This window comes from Malania oleifera, chromosome 1, assembly GCF_029873635.1.
Source record: "Malania oleifera isolate guangnan ecotype guangnan chromosome 1, ASM2987363v1, whole genome shotgun sequence".
NCBI classification, from domain to species: Eukaryota; Viridiplantae; Streptophyta; class Magnoliopsida; order Santalales; family Ximeniaceae; genus Malania; species Malania oleifera.
Genome location: NC_080417.1, coordinates 130738229 through 130757818, shown reverse-complemented (window position 1 = coordinate 130757818; position 19590 = coordinate 130738229). Strand labels below are relative to the sequence as shown.

Below are 19590 nucleotides of genomic sequence, written 5' to 3'. Positions count from 1 at the left end.
AGGGTTTTTTAATGGCCAAATGGACCGTTGGTGTAGAGACCCGAACCTTCATAAACTGGGTTCGTCGACGAAGGATCACATTCGTCGACGAATTTCTTCAGAGCCTCGTCGACGAAATTCAGAGCCTCGTCGACGAGAAAATGCCGAGAGGTTTTGGGGGTTCTCGGGAAATCCTCATCGACGAAATTTAGAGCCTTGTCGACGAATTTTGTGGTGGATTCGTCGACGAAGACGCTGCCTCGTTGACGAAGTGGACCAGGTCAAAAGCCCTATAAATATCCTATTTGGTTGCTTAGAGGCTAAGTTTCATCCAAAAAGCTCTCTTTCTCTCTCTCTAAGCTGCGAATCTTTCTCTCTCTCTAGGATTCTTCGCCGTTCATCGTCCGTTTCCAAAAACGGAGGGTACTGCGTGGATCAGAAGAGAAAACTCTACACTTTTAGTGGATCGGATCGTTGTTTCGAAGAGTTTCGGGTTTTCCCAAAAATCGAGGTAGGAATCTGATCCTAGTTTTGATTGGATATTTGGATAGTAGTAGAAAACATAGTAAGGTTATGTTCTGTGGTTTTAGGTTTTCGAGATCCCGGGTTGTTGATTTGGACCGTGTTCGTACGAAGTTTCATTTTGAGTATAAGGTAAGGAGAATTTGATTACAATAACATATTTGAAAAACTATACCGCTAAAAAGCTAGTTTATGTTATTATGTATGATTTAACTGCTTATTTGTGAAATTCTACCGAGTAGAAATGCCGGTTTGACGATTTTACGGTTTTTGGTAAAAACGAGGATTTCGACGTGTGATCTCCAAATTTTACAAACATCGTTTATTTGTGTTTATATTATAGTAGGAGAGGCTCGAATCCTTTATTTATTCAATTAAACTATGTATATTGAATTTCTATCATTTAGTGGGTTTTTGAAGTAAACTTGTGTGATATATGTTGAAATGGAAATGAATGGAAATTTCTATACTATTGATATAGAATATGAGAACGAAGTTCCAAATTTGTTATACTGAGAATGTGATAAACGGAGGCTGGTGATACACCGAGCCGCATCAGTAAACAAAGAGGGGTAAATTGAGTGGAAAGACGCCGGTTTGAACCCAATGCTATTATTTGAAATTGTGAAAAATACTAGAATTGCGCAGGTTATCATATTTGTATAAATTGAATTTATGATACACGAAACCATAGCTTGAGAGTCCCGGGAGGGTTGAAAGATACCTTCTTTGCAGGATTGAAATAAACTACTGCCATATGATACGGCGCGATATCGTAGCTAGATGTACACGTGCAACCACACGTATTAAACGATGTGGGTACCAAGATGGTCGGCTAGCAGGGTGAAACCATTGGCTGATATTGGGCCAATGGAGGTAGTCGGATCGTAAGTAGGTACTCGACAGTGTCTGCACGAATAGGGTGTTGGATGAGTATCAACGCACAACCCGAGCCATAGGGTAAAACTCGTTATAGGGATATTTTGCTGTTGGTCATCTGATAAATCATTAAATGGTCGAAAGACAGATGTGTGAATTTTGTAATATGAATAATGATATACCTGATGCATAACTGTATTAAAAATATTTGATTTATATTCCAGATGTTGAATGAAAATATGCATGTATGCAGTCACACACTGTTGTAACTCCTTCTTCCTTACTGAGAGGTGTCTCACCCTATCATACAACCTATATTTTCAGGTCCATAGTACATTGGTTCTAGTAGCTAAAGGGACCGGGGAGATCATATTTTGGGTTAGCTTACGTAAGCATATGAATCTTGTATTAAACTTGATGAAAGTCCTTTTTGGAGGGTTGTAATATGACGATTATTCTAAGTCCGAATTTATGTAAATTATGGATGTATTAGTGAACTCTGGTATAAGACTAGTAGAAATCCCAATGGATGTTTATGTTTTTCCGCGACATTTACATCAAGATTATGTATGTTTTACACCCTTATTTCCCTGTTAAGGGCGGGTTGTTTCCATATCTTGAACTGGTATAGGTATTATGTATGAATGAGTGACACCTGGGTCCGTATAAAGGGCCGGGTTGTTACAGCTGACATGCGGCATACTCCATCTATGAGTTAAAACACATGCACCCTTCTCTATTTTTTTCTCTTTCATCCATGCATGTGCGCGAGAATGGGGGCGGCCATTGCCGCTGCCTCTGGAGCTGGTGCCACTGCTGCCAGCCACCAGAGACCTCTCTAGTCACCGCCAATGCCTCGCCTAGAGCTCCAGTTGAAATTTTAAAAAAAATAATTTTCTCCTCTCTCTCTCTCATTCTTTTGCTACTCTCTCTTCTCTGTAACCCCTCGCCCTCCGGCCACTCTACTCACTCTCTTCTTGTGGTTTTCTCTCTCCTTGACTCTCTCTCTACTCTCTCTTCTGTGGCTTTCTCTCTCTCTCTCATCTCTTTCTCTCTCTGCATTTCTTTCTCTCTCTGGTTTTTTATTCTTGATTTCAGTTTCTCTCACTTGACTCTCGTGTCTCTCTCTCTCCTCCACTCTCATTTCCTCTGAACTCGCATCTCTCTCTCTCTGCTCTCTCTCACTTTTCTCCTCTTCATGCTCTGTTTCTCTGTTTTCTTCATTCTGTTCTCCTTCTTCAGCCTGATTTTCAGTTTCTCTCATCATTCTCTCTCTTTTTCTGTTAATTATTTCATCTTTTCCTGCAAACATACACAGTGCAATGCCTAACATTAGTTTCCTCTATACTGATTCCACCATTGCTCATGCTTAGATCCTAGCATGCAGGCAAACTTGATAGATTCTGCTAAATTAAACTAGACAGTAAATCATACCTGATTTCAGTTCCGCGTTGAGAATTATAGCACCAGAAATCCAGATAAGGTCTTAAGAATCTCCAGGAAAAGTGCTTATGGAGACCCATCTATTCTCTGTTGCCTCACTTCCTAAGACAAAGCTGCAGTGTTTTATCAACGGAGGAACTCCAATGCCACAGAAGCTATTTCCAGTGAGCTAATGATGCCCAATTCAATCAAAACATATCTAAATTGAGCCTGGAGAATGTCATAACGAACCAAGACCTGGAGAATTCACGAAGCTTTGAAGAACTCCTTGAGAAATAGCCACCACCATGTGATCTTCTTCCCCTTCTCGTTTACTGCTTCCCCCTTTTTCTCCTCACAAGCTGCCTTAAATAGGCCAGCTCCACTCAATTTGTCCCAATATTCTCGCCTGGCCATTTTGGGGAGGACCTGCCTGCATTTTTATTTTAATTTTATTCTCTCTTCTTGATTTGTTGGTCCAATGACAAGCATCCAGGTGGATTAAGGGTTGAGAGAATAATTGGTGTTTTGATTAGGGGTTGATAGAATAATGGGTGTTGAGTGGGAATGCTTAGGGTGACCTATAGGCGAGTCAATGAAGGGGAAATCTGTGTGTGCTGTGAGTGTATGTGAGGAATGTTGGGGGAGACAAAATGGCACATGTGCAGATATATGTGTGTGAGGATTGGTCTTGATGAGAAGGGTTCAATTTCAAAAACTTTAAAGGTCCAAATGGACTCGAATTGGGAAAAGAAGTTAGATTCTAGTCTAAGTTGGACATCTGGGTTGGGTTGAAGTATTCCGGATTTCAATTCACGATCAGAAATGGGTATCTACAGGGGTTAACCCCCTAAAGTTAGACCTAGATAAGACAAGGGCGACCCTGAAGAGAACAGCCAGCTAAACCTTGAAGTCCTCTAAGGCACTGCAATCCATATTAACCACTGCACTTTTGGACACGTTGATCCTCAAACCTGAAATCTTAAAAAATTCTCAAGAAGTAAGGACCTTTTGGAGTTTCTCAGCTACTCATTAAACTCTTTCAATCAATGATATGCATCAGCACTTAGTTCATGCTTTATATTCATTATTACTGAAAGCAATCTTCTTTCTTACATGAGCATAGCCACCATGGATGTGTTGGGCGAAGAACTCAGCAAACTCTGATTGGTGAGCTTTAAACTTTAGGGGGTGAAGAAATAAGATCAATGGGCTGATGAGGCGTACAACCATGAATAGACTTTGAAGGACTATTATTGATATACTAATTGATTGAACTGTAGTTGGCAGACTTTGTAGCTGGCAAGACTCAGTGCCAAATGTTTACCTGTTCACCCTCAATACACAGGTTCCAGGGGCCATGCTTAACAACCTTAGTTTGACCATTGATTTGTGGATGAAAGGCAGAGGGAGACTGTAAATGGCTGCCAAAAAGTTTCCAAAATGTCTTTCAAAAATAGCACATGAATATAATATGATTAATTTCCTGAACAGAATATGGGGGAAGGCAGACGATGGGAGTGTACTACTTCAGTGAAGACTAGCTTAGCAACATGGGAAGCATCGGCACTCTTGCTACAAGTGGTAGATCGTACGACTTGCCCACCACAAGAAGTGTAGAATCCTGTCAGCTCTTTTGGAAGGAAAATGTGGTTTGGTGGAGCAACGTTTGCCCTTTAGTTTTTGACCTATCGCATGTAATTTCTCAAGAAAACAGAGTTGGCCAAGGCCTGCAGGTTTTTCCTCTGCCATCGTTCTATAATGTGCTTGAATGAAAGTTTAACTTGTCTTTTATTTTACAGTCCAGTCAAGTCTATACTCTGAATGACAGGAATCTGAAGTTTTGTTGGTTGTCATAATTATTTTAATTATTGAAATCGCATTTTTATTAGAGGTTCGGATGCAGGTCATGTTTAGGTGATTCCATAAAGATTAAAGTGGGATCTTATTTTTGAATTTGAAATGTGTCTTGGTCATTGTTCATGAATCTTGTATTTAAATATATCTAAGGAAATTTATTCAGTCCCCATGTTTGCTTAGTGAATAATCCATAATCTCATTAGCATAGTTGATCCCCAAGTTGGCCATGGAGTTAAAAGTTATGATAAACATTAAAAAATTAAAATTTATAGGACATCAGATACACCCAATGATAGAGACTATATTAATTTTAAAAAAGAAAAAGGTAAGCTGAATTACCTTTGTAGACAGCTCATGGTTCTCATACATAAGCATGAACAAAAGAAAAAAATATTGAAGTAGAAACAGATTGATTTTTATTGAAAAGTACTGCAGGTGCTTTTTTTTTTGGATAAGTAAAGGAATTGTGTTTTACTGGGCACCAAGGGGGTGTCAACCCATATACAAAAAGGGGAGCTCTAGACATAAAGTCATTCACTGAGTCCTCATATGAAAATTTTCTGAGTTCCTGAAAAAAAGTGTTTATCAAAATATCTTTTAATTTCTGAAAACAGATAACTCCTTCCCCCTAAGAACCTTCTGTTGCACCTAACATAAGTAATCCCGAGTTTTCATCTACTGCAGGAGGGATGTCACTCAGATACATTTCCTGAAACAACAGAATGAACCAAACTCTTCAAATACTAGCAAATAATTACCTAATGTAGACTCTAGAGTGCCATTAAGAGAGCTGGGGAATTCTTATCCAAACGGAAACTGATAATGCTCATGATAAAACTCCAGTTTTGACTTAAATTGTTGCATTCAGTTATTTGTAGTGATAACCTGTGTATGTAAAATTTACAGGGAAATTGCACGGATGCTTGCCAATGATTACAAGAAACGGGTTATGATCGTTGACACCTCAAATGAGATAGGTGGGGATGGTGATATTCCTCATGCAGGAATAGGTACTGCTCGTCGGATGCAAGTCCCTAACTCTGATATGCAGCATAAGGTATTAGCTGGAGCACCCCTCAGGATATTCATCCTCCATATATCCAATAAAATTGCAAAAACTGAAATTATTTTGGAAGGGAAAATGCATGCCCACAGCTCAAAGTAGTAAAAAGGAACATTGTTTATATATATATATAATATATCTTCCTATCAATCTCCATGATTTTTGCCCATTATGGAGATAAATGGATTAGATGGATGAAACTGCTACAATAAGTGAAATGTCTGAATAACATGCCAGTTAGAAAGCCTTCTGTAGTATGTTTCTCCAATGAGCTAATATTTGCTAGTGATCTCGAGAAACTATATCCCCTTAAAATGATACCTTTTCAATAATCTGAGAATCTCGGGATTTAAAAATTTCATCATTTATGAAATTCTGTTATTTAGAAAATTTCTTATCTAAGCTAACCCTAATCTGTTCCGGTTTTAGTTGAGCCCGTTCTATTAATTTTCATTTTTATCGAATTCTTTCTAGGTAGATGAAGATACATAAATGGTCATGGGGACCATGAGATACAAAATTTTGATTGGGATCTACCCAGTGGTTGATACTGTTTAATAATGTATTGTTTCATTAAATGGCCATTTGAGGCTTATTTTGATCCCTATTTCTAGGAAGCTTTTCCATCCCATCTAGATTCTTAGAATGTTGCCCAGTGGTTACTTGATTGCAAGGCTCATGGTGTCTTATTCAATCAGGCATGCCAATAATGGATTGGATTCTGATCGTGATCCAATCTGATAGGTTGATATGGTTTTTGGATTATGATTTGTTAACCCAATAACGATCTGACTTTAAAAATCTGTTAAGCATGCAAGGCTCATGGTGTCTTATTCGATCAGGCATGTCAATAATGGATTGGATCTGATCGTGATCTAATTTGATAGGTTGATATGGTTTTTGGATTATTATTTGTTAACCCAATAATGATCTGACTTTAAAAATCTGTTAAGCATGGAAACAGATGTAGATAGTGCCAAATCTAATCTATTCAGGCTTGGTTTTTAAAATGATTTATTGAATTTGGCTCCATGGCAGTTGCTGCTCGTGACTTCACTGCCTAACTTTCAGCCACTGCTCAATCTCATCAATGATAGTCCTTTTTTATCTTAACTTTTAAAGAGCCATGCTTTTCAAAATAAAGCTCTCTCTCTCTCTCGCCAACACTGCCCTCACCCATGGACACTCACATGAATGACTTACTTATCCACTCAAAATAGACACATCTTTGTGTTGTGAGTTTCATTATTCTTTTTAGTTTATAGTTTCCTCTTCTAAAAATAGAATTTTACGCAGCTATTAGATATGATTGGGTTTTCAATTTGGATATTTGGACAGTGACAATTTTTTACATGACTAGATTCAGGGGAGCCAAGGTTTTCAGGTTCTGACAATTCATAATCTTGGTTGAGGACGATTCAATATAGGATAGAGGTGAATCAAGGCAAAGGTGGTTTTATTTCTGTTCATTAAGGGTAGGCATCTTCGTTGATTCTGGGGGCTTGTTTTCCAAAATTGATGAAGGCAGCTGATGAGGCTGCTTTGCACATGCGGCCAGACTTTGGGATTGGGAAGATGGTTCAGGAAGGTCACACTGAAAATATGTGTCTTGAATTTATATGAATAGGAAGGCTCTTTTGTTAGGATCAGGTAAGGACAATTCCTGAATGAGGGTGATACGGTTGGATTCTGAGTTGTGCAAAAGTTCTCAACCAGAGTTGTGCACAATATTTTTTTTAAAGAGAAACATTGCTGGGAGCCTTATGCATGTGTAGAGCCAGGCAGATATTATGATGAGTGATTTTAGGAATTAGGGTTCTAAAGGTGGAGATTTTAAGGAGATTAAGAATTGGGGTGATGTGCTGGATGAGGGGAGTGAGTTTGACACTATATGTGAGCATGATGATGGATTATGATATGAGAAATGTGGTTATATTTAGATAATTACTTAGATGTTCGCATGAGTCAAAGATTCCCAAGGTTTCTTTGGAATGAGTACCTATTTTTAGAGACGAAGATATAATTTAGATGCAGATGATGATCAAGCAAAGGAGGAAAATGTTCCCAAAGGGATTGTATTTTTCCAACCATCACCTCTTTAGAGATAAAGGTTAATGAAAAGGACATAGAAGCTCAAAGATGGGATGAATGGGATTGTTGCTTTCTTTCCTAGGGGAAAAAAATAGGTTGGAATGTTGGATTGTGGTAAAATTTGTGAAGGCTCAAGGGATTTTGAGAGCTTAAAGTGCTCTATAAACTATATGAGAGGAAGAGTTTTAAGATGTTCTTCTTTAAAAAGTTCTTAATTTTAATTAATTAATTTTTGTTTCTTTCTTTAGTCTTGAGGATGTCTTGCCCTAATTTTGTTGTACTCGCGTTCTCTCTCTCTTTTTTTTTTCCTAAAAATTTCCTTTTGCTACATAAACAAATTGAATAGATTTGAGGAATTATTTATTTATTTTACTGTTGGATTGGACCAATGATTTTTGTTGTTGGATTCTACTAGGATATAGCTTGATATATTATGAACGTGTTATGTTGGTTGTGGGATTTCAATACCATCAAACATATCTGGAAATCAGTTTTGAGTTGAAGCATCCTATTTTTTCCTGCTTTAGGTTCACCTAGAGATAGGATCATTGAGGGCTGTTTGGTTGTGGAAAACATTTTCCATTTTCCAATTTTTAGTTTTCCTCAAAGAACTATAAAAATTTTAACTTATTTTTAAATTTTAAAAATTCCTATTAAAAATGTAGAAAATAAAGAATTTGTTTAAATGGACAAAATAGTTTTCCATTTATTCATGTTTTAATTTTAGAATAATCACAAAAAAAAAACGACAACTTGTTTTCCCATTATCCTAATTCTATGTAAGGTAATATTTAGAATCATGAAATTTGGGGCTTTAATTTGGATTTGTGTGGACTTAGAATAAATTTTATACATAATCTTCACAAATTAAAGTTCAAGATCAGAATTCCATGCTCCAATATGCAACGTAAGAGTTTGAAATCTAGAAAAATAATGAAAAGATGTTTTCCAACTTTTCTATATAAATTTGGAAAATTGGAAAACAAGGTGGCATGTTTGTAATTATTTGAGAAATTAGAAATTAAAAATAAAACTATTTTCAAGCAAAAAGTGCCAAAAATGTTTATTGTTATTTATTTATTTCATACAAATGTCGTAAAAATGAAAAATTAGCTAACTTTTTTGTAATTTTTTTGAAAAGTAAAATGAAAAATGAGAACTATTTTCCAAAACTAAAGGGGCCCTAAGTATTTTTTTCGAAAGGAGGGTAGATGGTGCCAATTTTAGTTACACTGCATATCTTTTATTTTTAAATATTAGATTTTCCCACTCATTGACTTTCGCTCATAATACTCTTCCTTTTCTCTTGCATTCTTGTATTTTGCAAATTTAGAATCCTTCTAAAATGAAGACTTTCACTTGGATTGAAATCCTTAATAGGATCAATTCTGGTGATTTGCTTTGTGAGCAGACACGTTCTGGTTTTTTCTTTTTCATTGCTTGGTACTTTGATGCGAGACATGTTTGATTTTTTTTGTTTTTACTCAGTGCTGTTAGACTACCACTTTACTTAAAAGTTTAAGCTGTTAGGTTGTAGGCTAACAATGTATATCAAGCTTTAACACTCCCGCGTGCGTGCAGCCCGAAAGCACGTGGAGAGATGACAAATGATTATAACACCCATTACTGGGAATACAGTAATTGTATTTTTTAAGTGACACACAGTAAATGCAGACAACAAGACTAGAACCTAGGACCTCATGGCAATCTAACTTTGATACCATGTTAGATCATCACTTTACTTGAAAGCTTATGCTGCTAGGTTGTGGGCCAACAATATATATCAAGCTTTAACAATTCTTTTTCCTTGGGTATTTGGAAAAATTTGTTTGTTATTATTGGAGAGCATTGGATTGTTCACATACTTTTGGAAAATTAATGTCTTCTTTGTTTTAGGGTATTTGGGAAAGAGGGGAGGGCTATTTGGAAATGTTTTGTTTCATAGTTATTTGATGTGTTTGGTTGGAATGTAATGCTATAATCCCTCATTTTGCTGCTAGCCTAGAAAAATGAAAAAGACCATCCTACTTCAAACCAAACTACCAAGGAATGTAGGAAGCACTTATAGAAAAGTTCTTTTCTGGAAAAGTATTTATCTGGAAAAGTACTTGTCTAAAAGTAGTCTGAGAATCTGAGATTATTTATAATTACTTTTTCAGATAAGTACTTTTTTCAGAAAATGCTTTTTCAAATAACTTATTTTTATTTAGGAAAAAAAAAAGAGTAGTTTAGAAAAGTGGTTTTTAAAAAGTAGTACTCATTTAAGTGTGAACCAAATGCTAGTTGTTAATCGTCCCATCTGGGATAGAGTCCAAAGGGGGGGGGGGTGAATGGACTCTTTTCACATATTTGAGCTTTCTCTACAAAATAAAACTCTTGGCAAGATTGCAAGCAATTATATCACAATATATAATGAAAATCAAGTACAAGACAAAAATTAAAGAGTGAAGGGAGAGAAAGCTTAACACCGGTATTTTAATGTGGTTTGGCACCAAGCCTACGTCCAAGCCTTAGCATCAAGTCAAGGATTTTACAATCCACTAAGATACTCCTTCGCCAGCGGAGCAAGCCTTACAACTCGGGTACCAAAGCCTACACTCGGGAACAAATCCCTACCCACTCACAAAGAGCCTTCGGTTCACAAAGAACCTTTTACAAGATGATGGATAATACAAAGCAATGCTCCTCACAACAAGCTGATATCAAATACAATCAAATCTCACACTACTCTCTCAAGGAATGATTCAAACAAGATAAGTGAGCAATAGAGATTGAGCACTTGGAATGAATAACTAAAATGCAAAGTGTTAGGTTTTGAATAAAATGATATTTTTCACTATGGACTTGTATAAACACCAAAACCATGCTAAACAAGTCTATGAACTTGTATTTATAGCCAAAAACCCTTACTAGCTGTTATTGGACTCTTGATAGCAATTCCCAAAAGAAACTAGCTGTTTTCTAGCCGTTGGTGCGTTGTTCACGATGCATCTCATCGACTAGTCTACCCTACTCGTCAACTAGTGGCCCCCACTTGTTGACTAGTGTCCCAAATCAGAAAAAGTAATCAACATGAAAGTTGTGGGATTTTTTCTTAGCTTTTCATAGACACCAAGATCGTCCTTTTTGAACTTTCCTAGCAAAAGTTATGCCCCAAATATCGAAGAGTGTTCAGGAAATTTGATAGGTGCATAACTGAGGTTTTAAACCTAACCAGAACCAAGTTTGTAAAATATTATAGCACTAATATAATTTAAAACTTGTCCTTATGAAATTTATTTTGAATATAAGATACCTTATTTATGAAAACATATTTGAAAGCTTATTTTGATATCTTATATGCTAAGTATGTCCTTTATAAAAGCATGCTTGACTTTCTTGAGGCTTTAGGACATAAAACATGTTCTGTCAAACCTGGGACTAAGTATGAAAATGTTCTTAAAACTAGGATGTTGAAAACTTGTCCCTTATAAAAACATATTTTGAGTTAAGGATTCTTTTGACAAACTCTTAAATTTAACTTTGAAAACTATGAAGGTTGAATTTGTGACTTAAGTGAAATCCTATAAACTTATGTGTCCTAGTATGCATGTGCATTGCTCAACTCTTTGCTCAACTCTTGCTCAGAAATCGTGCATGAAACAAAACGCAAGGGTTACATAAATTACTTCCTCAACCACAATCTCTATTACATATAATTTCTACATTATGCTTCCATGGATGTGCTTGAGTCCTTTCCAAGTGAGTGTCCTTTTGATCTTTCCTGCTTGACGTCTACTCGGTCCGATCTTTGCCTTTGATCCAATGCTTCATGTATTTGTCACTGGAACCTGTACTAAACATGATCTGCAAAGATAGGAAATACTAGGAACATATAGGTTAATATCATCAAAACATATAAACCAAGATTATGTAGCCCCCAAGACTAACAATCTCCCTCTTTTTGATGATGTAGAACCTATCACTATTTTACTTAATCTTTGCATTCGTGTTTATATTTATCATAGCTTATTATGCAAAGATAAGTTTACCTAGAACCACTAATGGGTTGTTATCATCAAAGCAAGACAATGAAGTTCATGTAGCCACTAAGGCTAACACTAGTTATTGACACAAGTACTTAAAAATAAGTACTTATGTAAGTGTGAACCAATGCTAGTTATTGACGTCACACAAGTACTTAAAATAAGTACTTTTCTAAAAAAAATACTTATTTTTTAAGTTGTTCCAAACAGGGGCTAACTTGTAGAGAGATTGGAGAGAATTGCTTTATTTGTCTTGAATAGTATTTAGTTTTTGGTATTTTGTTTCTTTATGCATTTTGCTTGGAGAGTGCATTGTCCTCCTTTTAATATCTTCTCTTCTTATAATTTTTTTTTATTATTTAATGACCTATAGTCAAGGTCTTAAATTTCAATTTTGACTCAAATTTCGAAGCTCCAAAAGTACGGAAATTTCGATTTCGATTTGAAAAAATAACGTAAATCAGTAGTAAAGCATGGAATTCTTTGTGAAACTTTAGAAATGGTTAACAAACATAATAATATAAGTTTTAGGACTAATATATTACATATTAAATACATATATGTTTTATATGAGGTGGAAAAGTTGTAAAATAGCATGTGTATCAAACATATTTGTAAGATAATGTACATTAAACATGTTCAGTTAATAGAAATGAAATTTATAAATCATTTAAATATGATTTATTATACAAATAATGATAATTTAGAAATGAATGGTTGAATAAAATGTTACCATAAGGTTATTTTTTCATATAATTTCAAAGCACTTGTAATAGTGTTTTGTTTCAATAAAATAAATAAACTAAATTAAGATAGAATCCATTTCACTCCTAAATTTCTCATTTGAATTCTGACGGAACTTCATCATATAGTTAAAATTTCGATAAGTTTCGCTAAAATTTTCGAGATTTCGATAAATTTTGGATGATTCGATGAGATTTCGATGGAAATTATGCAAGACAGAAATTGACTGTCATTTCGATTTCGAGGGTGACGGAAATCGGAAATTTTCGATGGAAATTTCGACAATTTCATGGAAATTTAAAACCATGCCTATAGTGTAGTACTTCATGCACCTAATTTGGTTATGAATGAAGTTACACTTGATATTTCTGTTGACTTGATAGGGTTAATTACTTGGGAACTTGATTACAAAATTTTCTCTGTATTAAGGCTGTTAATTTAAATGATACATTTAAGATTGTTTCACTGAAAAGAGTTCCACGATGAGGCTCCATCTTCTGTCTTAATTCTTATTCAGGTTTTGATAGAAGCAGTTGAAAATCATATGCCTCAAGTGATAGTAATTGATGAAATTGGCACAAAACTCGAAGCAATGGCTGCAAGCACAATTGCACAACGCGGAATTCAGCTGGTTGCCACTGCGCATGGAGTAACAATAGAGAATTTAGTAATGAACCCTTCACTAGATATACTTATTGGAGGAATACAGGTGAGACAGTTAATTGATATTGATTTCTAATTGGCCAGTGCAATTTAGTGTATGTGGTCGTTATAACCTCTTTGCAAAAACGGACTTTGAGACAGTTTTGAGTACTTGGATTAATATTTTGTGGCAGCACAACCCCAAAGTAACATTTTTTTGTTGATACTCAAATGGTTTTTAAGAAGAATATGCTTGGATCTTTCCAACTTGAAAAAAATTGCCGAACTAGGATCGACTTTTCTTAGTACTTATTGAATGATATGTGGTTATTATGGTTGATTGACCAGTTAATGTGTTCAAACCTTTTTTGTTTTAGTGTCTCAAAACTCTCACTGGTATGACACTTGAAGCATGTGGAAGGTTGCACAGCATGAAGTGCAGCTAATTGCTGCTGCTTTTGGATTAACATATAGCAATCTGAGACTGTCATGGAGTCAACATGCATGCATAATTTTTTATACAATTTTGATCCCTAAGTGACACTCAAGAAGTTAGAAAAAGGAAAGAGGATAGAATGAAACAAAACAGAAGGATTTTTCTTTTATCAAGAAGTTTGACATATAGAGGTAGCTTTCTTATTGGAGGAGTTACTCAAAACAATTATATTTATAACTGTTCCAGCAGCCTACCTCAGGCTGTGGCTGTGAATTGTGATGCAGCTTTAAGCATCCTTCATTTTGGCAATATCCTGTTGTCTACATTTCTTGCCTAAACTTGTGTTACAAAACTAAATATGTTATTACTATGTTGCTATTTATATAAAACACTTACCTTTGAAACACTAATCTAACTTCCTATGATGCACATTGATCTGACCTAACTAATTTGGTTGGGAATTTCCTTTGTCTCTCACCCTCATTATGGATAATGGTGCTTAAATATCATAAGAAATTGCTTTGCAATCTTTTTGTTGTCAATCTTAGCTGCCCCTAAATCTTGATTCGCCGGTCATTCTTTAGTTTCTTGTATCTAATATTACTTCATATTTTGAATTTAGTATGTTTTAAATTAGCCATTCATATTATTAAGGCTTGATATGCATTGTAAACCTAACAACTTAAGCTGCTAATTGAACTGGTAATCTAACATGATGTCAAAGACATGCTTGCTAAGATCCTAGGATCTTGTTTATTGTCAAACTATTAAAATTTCCTTGTCCCATAATGAGCTATATTTATTCTTACCTCTCCACTTGCAACTGGGATGCATAATTGGGGTTTGATATACATTTTTGGCCCATGATCTAAGCTTTAGATAAACTGGTAATCGAACCCATACATCAAATTTTGCATTTCTTGGTTGCCCATTTATGAGAATTTCATTGGTTGGCAATATTCTATCATAAATATGAGTTATTTATTTATCTTGACCTATACTTGTTTTATGTGAGAAGCAAAACAAATTGGGGTAGACTAATTTTTCCTTGGACAACCTATCGTTTTATCATGTGAAATAGAATATATGTTACCTTGGCTAGTACTTAGTCAACTTCCACTCTGGATGTGTAATTAGAAAGTCTTTTCTAGGCTTAACATGAAGATGAAAACATCTTGGATTTCAACGATATTTGTATCAATTTATCATGTGAAATAGAATATACGTTACCTTGTCCAATACTCCAGTGACCAAGTCAACTTCCATTTTGGATGTGCAATTAGGAAGTCTTTTCTAGGCTTGACATGAAGATGAAAACATCTTGGATTTCAACGATATTTGTATCTTAGGGTTCCACAAGTACTATGGTGATGGTTTACTTCGTGTATTATTTGTCTACTTTTAAGATTCCAGTAGGGGATTGCTAATATAGAAAATATTATGAGAGATTCTTGTGTCTGAAGTTGGGGGGTAATCGGGATCATTCAGTAAGTTGGGAAGGGGTTTGCACGTCTAAATTGGAGGGAGGGGTGGCTGTTGTAAAATTTGTGTCTAATAACATGGTCTCGTAGGTAAATGGTCTATGGTGTTATCCCCTAGAAATTATTCTGTTTGGCATAAAGTGATTAGAAGTAAGTTTGGGTTGGGTGGAATAGGTGGGTACCAATATTAGTTTGTGATATTCTTTAGAGAGTCCATGGAGGTCTATCTCTTAGATTTATCCTTTATTCACTCCTCACACTAAATTTGTGATGGTGGTAGGGTTCTCATATTTGTTTTTGGAAAGACCTGTGGTTGGGAAATGATGTTTTATCCACATATTTTCCTTGTCTCATCCAGTTGAGCTTAGGGCAGAATAATGTGATTTCCTTCTTTGCAGTTGATTTGTTTAACCCTCTGATCTCTTACGATAAAGTGCTAATGGAATTTTCTTCCTTGTTGTCTTTATTGAATATTTGTCATCTTTCTTCAAATAGGGGTGTTTGTTCTTGGTTTTTGGATCATTTGGAGGTTTATTCTTGTAAATCTTTTTTTTTTTTTTTTGAGTTCTTGATCCACTCCAACTCTTCCTCTATCTTCATTTATTTGGAAGGCCAAAGCTCCTCCAAAAATTAAAGCTTCCATTTGATTGATTATGCTCCATAAATCGATACCAATAACTTCTTGCAAATCACCAGACCTTTGAAGGCTATATCTCCATATGTTTGTGTGCTTTGCTATTTAAATTTTGAAATAACATCTCATATTTTTTTAACATTGTGATTTTGCTTGGATGATTTGGAATAAGTTATTTTGTGTTTTGGGAGAAAAATGGTTATGCTTAGTATTGGTGGAGGAACTATTGGCTACTTTTTTTGAGGGATTTGGAAGAAGAAAGGAGAGGGCTGTACTTTGGAAATGTGGTATTTTTGCAATATTGTGGGGATTATGGTTGGAGCTAATGCATTGATCTTATCAAAGAAAAAAATTTGAATTGGCAGCTAGTTTGGGAAAAGATTCATTACTTGGCTTCTTTTGGCATGTTAGTTTGTGGTGTTACAAGGGAGTTAGCTTTATGGAAGTTCAATGAGATTGAAGAAATTTTTTTGAATTGATATTCCTCATCTTTCTTTGTTATTATTAGTTTATTTTATTTTATTTTGATTTTGATTTGTTCCAAAATTTTGGCGGGAGATGTCTTATTCTCCTCTTTGTAAAGTCTTCTCATATTAATCAAATCTCTTCTTTTGATATTGTCGCAACATTCGGACCTCGGGATGGTGAGGGATGTGAAATTTGTGTCTTTTAGGTTCAATAGAGTTGCCACTAATTTGTTATTTACCAACACGTGGTTAGTTCACCTACTTACTACTTATTAATTGGTCTTTAGATTAATCCTAAGGTCAAGGAATCAATAGTTTCGGTCTGCTCTCACCAGAGTTTGGTTAGGGAGTAGGTTATGTAAGGGGAAGGTCCTAGCGCCCGATACACATTCATTCCACAAATAGTACCTAATTAACTATGGTTTATCTAAAGTTGACTCGAATGACTTTACATTAACACCAAAACTGTTATTCGAAAAATACAAAACGCTGTGCGATTTCAGAAATGTCTAATAAGACCTCCAAAAAAGAAGGGGTCTTGCTAGAAAACCTTTCCTTTTATCCTTTTTTTAATCATAGGATCGTACACTCACACAAACGCAAATATGAATTAACCATGCAATGCAAACATATTAAATAGGCAAAAGTGAACCAAAAATACATCCCTGGTCTTCAAAAGTTCATGGTGAATTTTTGAGAACTTTTTGAGATTGTTTAGACAATTTTTGAATATTAGGGGTATTTTGATCATTTTGAAAAGTTGCGAGTATTTTGCAATTTTCAATTTTTTTTGTTTAGATTTTTGTTAAAGTGACGTCATCATACACTAAATACCTACAAGTGTACACATTCATAACAACACATTTTTTGAGTTCTCCTTTATAATCAACTACATTAAAAATGAAATATTAAGTAATTTATCACACTTTTTTTTTCTTGCACCCAATAATGATAAAAATGGAATGCTAAATAATATATTACTCACACACACAAACATTTTTTCATAAGCAATAAGACATTTTTTATTTTCTTGTACAAACAATAAAAATGATACAAGACACATAAATACACAAGTGGCACATAGATATGCTTCTCTATGGCCAAAAATGCATTTTGTTTTGGATTTTCTTTTATAAATATCCACAATGATATGCCAATATTCACACACACACACACACATACATATCTTTACATGACCAAAAACACATTTTTTTGGATTTTCCTTGCAAATAACTACAACAACAATGAAATAATATACCTGTACACATGCATATATTTTGCACACAACCAACAAGACATCTTCTTGGAATTTCTTTATAAGCAATAATATAATGAAGAAGAACAAATCCATGCATACACATTTTTTTTATTTTTTTTATAAATAGCAATTGCAATGAAATACCAACAACAATAAAAGCACCCAATATGCATATATGCTCCATTTTTTATTTGTTCTATAACAACAATCAATAAACACATGCATACACCCACAAATGCATACACTTATATAACCATGTACATACACATTAAAACATCATGAATACATGCATGAATGTTATCATAGACATAAGCATACAAATCATATACTTACCCAAATACAATCATGCACCTATATTTACATGCATATACATGTTCATACTTACACATGCATGGATTCAAATATACACTGTTAAAGGTTATTTTAGTCTTTTAGTACTATTATTGTGTTAGTATGTTAATTGGTGAGATTTAGTAAGGGTATTATGGTCATTAGAATGTATTTTATTTTTATTGTAAGTGGAGGGAGAGACCTATCTTCAAGTTGTCATTCATTTAATCAAAATCTCAACATGGTATCAAAGCGTGATCTGACCTAAACCCTATCACACTCAGTTGTTGCTGAAAAACACCTTCCTATCACTGTTGTTCTCTAATCCACCTCCACCCTTCAGTATTTCACGAAACCAACCATATAGCCTAAAATTGAACCCTCTGAAGCCTAACCTTGCAAAACCCCATCAGTAGAGTGTGCTTCATGCGCCCCCACACGTCGGCAAACTACTGGTAGTCCCGACTCCAAGCACCGACACATGAGAGAGATTCTAGCCACCTCTTTCTAATTTTTTCCTCCACAATGATCAGTCCCTAGACTATATTATCAAATGTTGGGCTTGTGTTTTGCTCAAAGATACAACCTTTTTCAACCATGCTCTTGTGGTAATTTGTTAATTAGTGTTCGATGTTTGTAAAGGTTCTTTTGTGAATTCTTGGAGCAGTTGTAGTGTTCGTAAGTTGAGTTGTGAGACTGTGACAGTGTATATCAATTGGTAAGTGGTTCACCTCGTTTGTGGTTGTTTTAGTGCTTCAAATCGCTTTGGTTGTCCCGATCAGTTTTGATTATTCTCCTTGTTTGATATTGGTGTGGCTGCTGGTTTGTGAGTGTTGGAATGGAGTCTATGAATCCCAAAAGCATGTTTCCTTCATCATTGCCACAGATAACAACTCAAAAGTTGGATGAAAAGAATTATGTTCAATGATATAAGGTTGTTCAGGTTTATTTAGCCCAATTAGGAAAATCTGACCATTGGCTCTAATTTGATCCTTCTGATGAGAAGAGAAAAGAAGTGTGAATTCAGGTTTATGCTTTGATTGTTTCCCCCTTGTGGAATTTGATGGAGCTCCAGATTGTTTGGATGTGGATGCATCTAGACACATGCAAGGAGATTTAAGATTATGCCAAGCTTCTATGCTCTTGTAACATTACATGTATATATGATTTATCCTAGGAATACTTTCAACTACAATAAGGAGACGAGTATTGCAAATTATTTTGGAGAGATGAAATATATCCATGAGGAGCTTAACTTCGTGCAACCTATAACTGCCGACGTTCATGAGATGCAGAAGTAGAGGGAGCAAATGACAAATCTTCGGGTTCTAGCTAGCTTGAGACTCGAGTTTGGGGCAGTCTTGTCTCGGGTACTTAGTAGTGCAGAGTTGCCTGAAAGTTAAGGTGTAATTCCAAGAGGGGGGTGAATTGGGTATTTTTAAATTTTATGTGTGGGAGCTTAATCAATTTTAAAACTTATTTAACACATGCTCTAAATATTTTAATCACCACGGAGTATTTTCTATAATCAATATTCCTAAATATGAGAAAGCTTAAACTTATATATCAATATGTAATCAATCACAAACTATGGATAGTACTTGTAGCAGGTCAATATTAATAATGAATACACTCAACCACACTAAGATTTATGTTAGAGCTTGAGTGAGTAATGAACCAATACAATACAATATCAACAGATTTAATCAAACTTAAATTAGTAACTTTAGCAGAGTTTGATTGATATGGATGTTCGA

General features: G+C 35.1%; 1 protein-coding gene across 5 annotated transcripts in view; it reads left to right on the top strand.

The window, feature by feature from the left end:
- Positions 1 to 19590, top strand: part of LOC131168650 (protein SEEDLING PLASTID DEVELOPMENT 1) — a 70377-nt gene that overhangs the window by 39437 nt on the left and 11350 nt on the right. For 4 of the 5 annotated variants that reach the window (XR_009140379.1, XR_009140373.1, XR_009140381.1 and 1 more), the window contains 2 exons: positions 5569 to 5719; positions 13103 to 13294. Coding sequence is in view for 1 of the 5 variants with exons in the window: in XM_058128261.1 (XP_057984244.1) it covers positions 5569 to 5719; positions 13103 to 13294 (343 nt within the window). In the remaining 4 variants the exon portion in view is untranslated. The remainder of the gene's footprint in view (positions 1 to 5568; positions 5720 to 13102; positions 13295 to 19590) is intronic. The other variant, XR_009140380.1, reaches the window with a different exon arrangement.